Source organism: Strix aluco, chromosome W (assembly GCF_031877795.1).
Source record: "Strix aluco isolate bStrAlu1 chromosome W, bStrAlu1.hap1, whole genome shotgun sequence".
In the NCBI taxonomy this organism is placed as follows: domain Eukaryota; kingdom Metazoa; phylum Chordata; class Aves; order Strigiformes; family Strigidae; genus Strix; species Strix aluco.
The window spans coordinates 48,446,835-48,454,498 of NC_133970.1; the positions used below are offsets into that span (position 1 = coordinate 48,446,835).

The 7,664-nt window shown below is 49.8% G+C and overlaps 1 protein-coding gene across 3 annotated transcripts in view; it reads right to left on the reverse strand.

Moving 5' to 3' along the window:
- Positions 1-7,409, reverse strand: part of LOC141917670 (mitogen-activated protein kinase kinase kinase 1-like) — a 72,143-nt gene extending 64,734 nt beyond the window's left edge. For all 3 annotated transcript variants that reach the window (XR_012621394.1, XM_074811050.1, XM_074811051.1), the window contains exon 1: positions 6,941-7,409. Coding sequence is in view for 2 of the 3 variants with exons in the window: in XM_074811050.1 (XP_074667151.1) it covers positions 6,941-7,359 (419 nt within the window). In the remaining variant the exon portion in view is untranslated. The remainder of the gene's footprint in view (positions 1-6,940) is intronic.
- Positions 7,410-7,664: the final 255 nt, after the last annotated feature.

Genomic DNA, 7,664 nt, shown 5'->3' on the forward strand with positions numbered 1-7,664 from the left:
AAACAGACCTTTGTGAGCATGTGTGAGCACTGAGGTCAACCAGCAGACATGGTGAGGAAGACTACCAACGACCCCCAGGGACCCCTCGAGACCACCACCCAGCAAGAAAGCACATGCGTAATTAGGATGCAGATATTGTAATTAGTTCCAGGAAATCTAATGCATATATAACTCATTTCTTGGAAAACTTATGAATATGTACAATCTCACTGTATATTAGCTGCCACTTACAGATGTGGGGCGTGCTCACTTTTTGTGAAGCTATTTCCATGTGTGCCCAGCGCTGCAATAAAGAATGCCTGCTTTCTAGAACTCCAAAACAAGTCTAAGAGAGTTCCTCTGATGGCTTTTACAGTAACACAACAAAACAAAAACATTAAAGTAATAGTATCATACCTGGCAACCCTGCAGTCTGAAAATATGAAGAAAGTTTAATAAGTGTAAAATATTGATAAACTGAAAGAACTGTCACTGACTACACATGAGTTTTCAAAGTACATATCCAGCAATCAGAAGTTAGAGTACTGTCATAAATCAAAGCAATTAAAATATTGTCTTAACCATGACAATAGACAAACACTTATCTACTAGAGTGTATTAATCTGACAAGGTCAATAAACACTACACAAACTGCAAACTGGAGATCACTACAAGTTTCAACACACATTTCAGATATTTGAATTTTGTATGCCTCTTCAGATACAGAACAGGTAAATATTACCTGAAGGTAATGGGGAGACCCTATTAACCACTAAGCTTTGAGGCTTCTCTTTTAAAGAATATAAAGGATTACCAAAATAAAATTCTGCAGGCATTTACTGGTAGTAGAATGGGAGGTAACACTGTTTAAAAAACAAAAGCTGTTTCTCAACTTGATAGTATCACAAATTAGGTATTTTTTCCTTTAACACCAAGCCCTTTCAGCATCTGAAAGGGACAATTCTGAAGATACAAGCATGATGGTCATAAAAAAAAAATCCTGAGTGTAAAAGTATTTGACAGAAATAACTAGCAAAATGAAATGCATATCCATGGGTCAAAACAAGAAGCATTAGTTGCATACCTTTAAGGGTTAACTACCTGTGGGAGACATCAGCCTGTCAGCCCTGCACAGCCCCTGAGAAGCAGCCAGGCTTTGATGAGAAACAGGCCTTGGGCGAAAGATCAGAAACTGCCGAGTTGTGCCAAGGTGGCAGGGAAAAACAACGGCCAGCTGCAACACTGAGCTGTGGGAAAGTGCTGAGCTGTGAGAAGTTACCGCCGCGTGAACAGCGCGTGAACGAGAGGGTGATTGGTCTGCACAGCCGAGTTAGAGGGGTCTGATGCTGGTAGGAGAAAAGGTTGATAGCTGTCTAATAGCTGATTTGCTAATGATGAAGTAAGAGCTTTACCGACAGCATAAGTATGTACCAATGTAACAATAAACTCTCTCTTTCTTTCTGGATTTCATCAGGAGTCTGTGCCTCAGTTGCCACAGAGAAGGGTTTTAACTCATGCACATACTCAAAAGTGTTGGAGTCTACTATAGGCCACCCACCCAGGACAGAGAGGTGGATGAAATATTCTATGGGCACTTAGGAGAAATCTCACGATGGCTTGCCCTTGTTCTTGTGGGAGACTTGAACTTCCCAGACATCTGCTGGAAATACAACACAGCAGAGTGGGACCAGTCCCGGAGATTCCTGGAATGTGTGGGAGACAACTTCCTGACACAGCTGGTGAGGGAACTGACCAGAGAAGGTGCCCTGCTGGATCTCCTCTTTGTGAGCAGAGAAGGACTGGTGGAGGATGTGGCGGTTGGAGGCTAACTAGGGCACAGCGATCATGAAATAAGAGAGTTCTCTATTCTTAGAGAGGCCAGGAGAGGGCTAAGCAGAACTGACATCCTGGACTTCCAAAGGGCTGACTTTGTCCTGTTTGGGCACCTGCTTGACAAGATCCCTTGGGAGACGGTCCTGAAGGGTATCGGGGTCCAGGAAGGCTGGGCACTCTTTAGGAAGGAAGTCTTAATGGCTCAGGAGCAGGTGGTCCCCAGGTGCTGTAAGAGAAGCCGGCACCAGAGAAGACCCCCCTGGCTGAACAGGGAGCTTTGGCTGCAGCTCAGGGAGAAAAGGAGAGTTTACAGCCTTCGGAAGAAGGGGCTAGCCACTCACAGTGATTACAAAGAGGCTGTGAGGCTATGCAGGGCGGAAATCAGGAGGGCTAAAGCCCAGCTAGAAATTACTCTGGCTTCAGCAGTCAAGGACAACAAGAAATGTTTCTATAAATATGTCAACAGCAAAAGAAAGACCAGGGAGAGCCTCTATCCCCTGCTAGACGCAGGAGGAAATGTGGCAACAAGTGCTGAGGAGAAGGCTGAGGTGCTTAATGCCTTCTTTGCCTCAGTCTTTAATAACAAGACCAGTTGTACTGAGGGAATCCAGCCTCCTCAGCCAGAAGACAGAGACTGGGAGAACGACCCCCCCACAATCCAGGAGACAGTCAGTGACCTACTGCATCACATAGACACACACAAGTCTATGGGACCGGATGGGATACACCCGAGGGTGCTGAAGGAGCTGGCTGGGTGCTCGCCAAGCCGCTTTCCATCATTTCCCAGCAGTCCTGGCTGACCGGGGAGGTCCCGACAGATTGGAAACTAGCCAATGTGACGCCCATCTATAAGAAGGGTCGGAAGGATGATCCGGGAAATTACAGGCCTGTCAGCTTGACGTCGGTGCCCGGGAAGCTGATGGAGCAGCTCATCCTGAGCACCATCACACAGCACATGCGGGACAACCAGATGCTCAGGCCCAGTCAGCATGGGTTTATGAAAGGCAGGTCCTGCTTGACAAACCTGATCTCCTTCTACGACAGGGCGACCTGCTTATTGGGTGAGGGAAAGGCTGTGGATGTTGTCTACCCTGACTTCAGTAAGGCCTTTGACACCGTTTCCCACAGCATTCTCCTGGTGAAACTGGCTGCTCGAGGCTTGGATGGGCACACGCTTTGCTGGGTAAAAAACTGGCTGGATGGCCGGGCCCAAAGAGTTGTGGTGAACGGAGTTAAATCCAGTTGGCAGCCGGTCACGAGTGGTGTCCCCCAGGGCTCGGTGTTGGGGTCACTCCTGTTTAACATCTTTATTGATGATCTAGACGAGGGGATCGAGTGCACCCTCAGTCAGTTTGCAGATGACACCCAGTTGGGTGGGAGTGTTGATCTGCTCGAGGGTAGGGAGGTTCTGCAGAGGGATCTGGCCAGGCTGGAGCGATGGGCTGAGGCCAACTGGAGGAGTTTCAATAAGGCCAAATACCAGGTGCTGCCCTTGGGCCACAACAACCCCCAGCAGCGCTACAGGCTTGGGGAGGAGTGGCTGGAGAGCTGCCAGTCAGAGAGGGACCTGGGGGGGGTTGCTTGATAATGAGCCAGCAGTGTGCCCGGGTGGCCAAGAAGGCCAATGGCATCCTGGCTTGTGTCAGAAATAGCGTGGCCAGCAGGGACAGGGAAGTGATCTTACCCCTGTACTCGGCACTGGTGAGGCCGCACCTCGATGAGTGGGTTCAGTTTTGGGCCCCTCACTCCAAAAAGGCCATTGAATGACTCGAGCGTGTCCAGAGAAGGGCAACGGAGCTGGTGCAGGGTCTGGAGCACAGGTCTGATGGGGAGCGGCTGAGGGAACTGGGGGGGGTTTAGTCTGGAGAAGAGGAGGCTGAGGGGAGACCTCCTGGCCCTCTCCAACTCCCTGAAAGGAGGGTGCAGAGAGGGGGGAGGAGTCTCTTGAGCCAAGGAACCAGCGCCAGGACAAGAGGGAATGGCCTCAAGCTGCGCCAGGGCAGGGTCAGACTGGCTCTTAGGAAGGATTTCTTTGCAGAAGGGGCTGTTGGGCGTTGGAATGGGCTGCCCAGGGAGGTGGTGGAGTCCCCATCCCTGGAGGGGTTGAAGAGTCGGGTTGACCCAGCGCTGAGGGATATGGTATAGTTGAGAACTGTCAATGTTAGGTTAATGGTTGGACTGGATGATCTTCCAGGTCCTTTCCAACCTAGACGATTCTGTGAAAACACTGACTTGTCCAAATGCAGGTACTTAAAATTAACCAAAACTATCCCTGTGAAAGGAAAAAAAAAAAAATCCACAGCTGCTCTGTCATTGCTGCTGTGGGACTGACAAGCAAGGATGAAGTCAATGTTTCAGCATCAATACAACATATATTGACCTTCCTGAACCTCTAATATCAAGCTTAGCTCCCACTTACTATCACACCAGAAGACTGAGTTGTTTTAAATGTGTTCCGGCACTGGATACAACAGTATTATGAGATAGAAGTTCATTATAAATTCCTGACTCAAGAGACAAAGTTGGTGCTAAGAATCATAAAAAAAGCCCAAGATACTTGCTAAAATTCATACATGATTTTTCCCCCTTCTGAAACACTTTCTCACTAATCCTTCTTTAAGTACAGAGGCATTTCTTACGTTAGGACCACACCATATCAAGTATTTTTACTTTGCCCTAGAAATAGACCAAAGACCATCATAATTGCTGAAAATTCATATAAACAGGACATTGGTCCAGAAACCATTTTTTATTACTTGTGGCAGGTGCATCCGCCCAATGAAAGCAGAGCTTCTTGGCTGCTGGAGTGCAGCAGCTCCTGACTGCCTTTGTTCTCAGGGCTCCGTGGTAATTGGGGCCTTTGGCCAATGGGAGCCACTATTGACTACAGGTCAGATTGGGCCTGGGTATAAATGGAGTCCCCTGGGAACCATTTGGAGCTCGTCCCCTGGAGCAGCAGCTGCGGTTGAGGATGCTGCCCAAGGAAATTCCTCGAGGTGCCTTGGGTCAGGACGCTGCCCTGAGCAGGTCCTCGAGGTTGAGAGCCCTCACTTGTCAGGTGAGTGATAGAGCGTTTTGGGTTGTCGTTAAACCCTAAAAAGTTGTTCTGTTCTCCTCTCACAGACATTCGAACCTGTAATTTACAGAGCACTAGTTAACTGTGTTAATAATTAATTTTTTATTTTTGGTGGTTGGTTGTTTGAGAGCCTCCGTAACATTACTGTATCATGGTTTAACCCCAGCTGGCAACTAAGCACCACACAGGTGCTCACTCACGCACCTCACACCCCCTCCTCCAGTGGGATGGGGAAGAGAGGATCAGGAAGAAGAAGAAAAAAAAAAGTAAAACTCACAGGCTGAGATGAAGACAGTTTAATAGGACAGAAAAGGAAGGGAAAAGAATAATAATAATAGAATGTACAGAACAAGTGATGCACAATATAATTGCTCACCACCCGCTGACCAATGCCTAGCCAATCCCTGATCCGTGGTACCCCCAGGATAACTCCCCCCAGTTTATATACTGGGCATGACATCATATGGTATAGAACAGCCCTTTGGCTTGTTTGGGTCAGCTGTCCTGGCTGTGTCCCCTCCCAGCTTCTTGTGCCCCCAATCTTTGCTGGCAGGGTAGTATGAAAAGCTGAAAAGTCTTTGACATATTATAAACACTGCTTAGCAACAGCTAAAACATTAGTGTGTTATCAACATTATTCTCATCTTAAATCCAAAACACAGTGCTATACCAGCTGCTAGGAAGAAAATTAACTTTATTCCAGCTGAAATCAGGACATACAGTAGTCCCAAAATAAGTCAATCTTTAAAAAAAAAAAATCCTTGAGGTTTAACTGCCATAAGACACAACTAAAAAGCATACACAAGCCATCTGTTCAAACTGAAACTAGATTTCTTGAGGTTTAAGTACTAGCCAAACTGTAATGCAGCACTAAAACAGGTCTTTTGATGTTAATACTAAGTCCTTAAACTACACAGTTCATATAACATAAAACCTTACAAGAAATCCATATGAAATTATCAACTTCACATCAAAATTACATCATCACTACTGCAGTGCCTTCCCACACACATACCAGTTAGACCTAGCAAGTGCATATTAAAGCTGAAATGTGCTCGGAAGTACTTAAACTGCTTCACCATGAACATGTTCACTTTCACCCTGAATACTTCTAAATATATCAAATAGGCATAGTATGGGCAGTTCTATAAAACCTCAAGAAACTGGACTTATCAAATAAAACACACAGAAGGCAGACAAAGACCACAAACACAAGGGCACTAAGTGAAACCACTCAAACCTAGACTGAACCACTACAAAATTACTTTCTCTCTGAAAAAAAAGAGAGGAAACGTTTATGTTTGAAGTCTTCCTTTCCCCCCCTTACTAAGAATCAAAGAAATCAGTTCCATAATATCACAGTGCTGTAAGTTAGAATTTAGACTTCAGAAAAGTCTTTTTTTTTTTTTTTTAAGAAAAAAAAAAAAATCAATTTTGTGCAGCAAACTGCTAAGAAAGTGCAGAAGGTGGTCGGGTACTCAGTGAGCACCCGAAGCAGAAGCACAGCTGCCGCTTGATCCACGCCGCACCCTCGTGCCCTGCTCTGGCACCGAGACAACAGAGCTGCAGAAATAGTTAACGGGCTCCACTCGCACCGAAATCCAAAGGCTGACACATCCGACCCCAGTCCCCGCCACCACCACCACCTCAAACTCCAAAGCCTTTTGGGACACAGGTAGAAGTTAAACACTGAAGCACACACACGGCTCGGCTCCCGCGCAGCTAATCGCCTACGGCGCAGGGACGCGCCGCCCCAACCCGCTCCTCCGACACCGGCTGCTGGACCTCGGACCGCTGACAGCTGCGGGCGACCCGCGGGTCAGCCCAGCAGCCACCCCTCCCTCACCCATGCACCAGGTGTCTCTGCGCCTCAGGGGAAGGCAGCAGGCGAGGGCTGCCCACCGCGCTCCAGCCCTACACTCCGCGGGCAGCTCCCGCCGCCCCCGCTCCCAGCCAGGCAGCGGCCGGGCGCCCTCGGGGGAGTGGGAAGGGGGCGCCCGAGCCCTCCTCGCGATAACAGCCCCACCGCATCCACTGCCCGCCCCCCCTCACCTCGTAGGAGGGAAGGGCTCCATCCTCCGCTCCGCGGCGGGGTCGGTCCCCACCAGGCTTCCCGCCGGCGGCGGCCCCAGGAACTCGGCGCAGCGGCTGGGGGAGGCAGCCGGGCTGGCGGGGCTGGAGCGCGGCCCGGGCAGGTAATGGAGCAGCAGCGTCTCGGGAGGCTCTGGCGAAGAGGAGGACGAAAAGGCGGCGAAGAAGGGCGCCTCAGGCAGCAGGTCCAACTCCACACTCCGCACTTTGCGCAGTTGCTTCCGTCTCCAGTCAGAGTGCTGCTCCCGGCAGCCGCCACCCACCTCCCGCAGGAGCTCCCCACCGCTCCCAGTAACACTCCCGGCGGCAGCAGCAGCCGCCTCCGCACCGATGCCCAAGGATAATCCCGACGACAAAATGCGATTCTTCGCCGCCGCCATTTTCTCTAGCGGGTCACATAGAACTCCCAAGGCTCGGGAGAAGCTAGTATTCTAACCCACTACGAAAACAGCGTAGAGAGGAGATAAGAGGCAGGCGCAGATTAGTCACAAGGCGGGGCGACCGCCTTAGGTGCAGCGGCCCATGGCGGCACCCCGCCCACCCCCGCGTAGGTGTTGGCGTCGCGCTCGCTCGTCAGGGGCGAGGCTGGGCTGGGCCGGGTCATGCCATGCCAGGAAACTAGCGGAGATGCTGGATGGGGAGGGTATCCCCACCCCCACATGGCTGGATGGGGAGGGTATCCCCG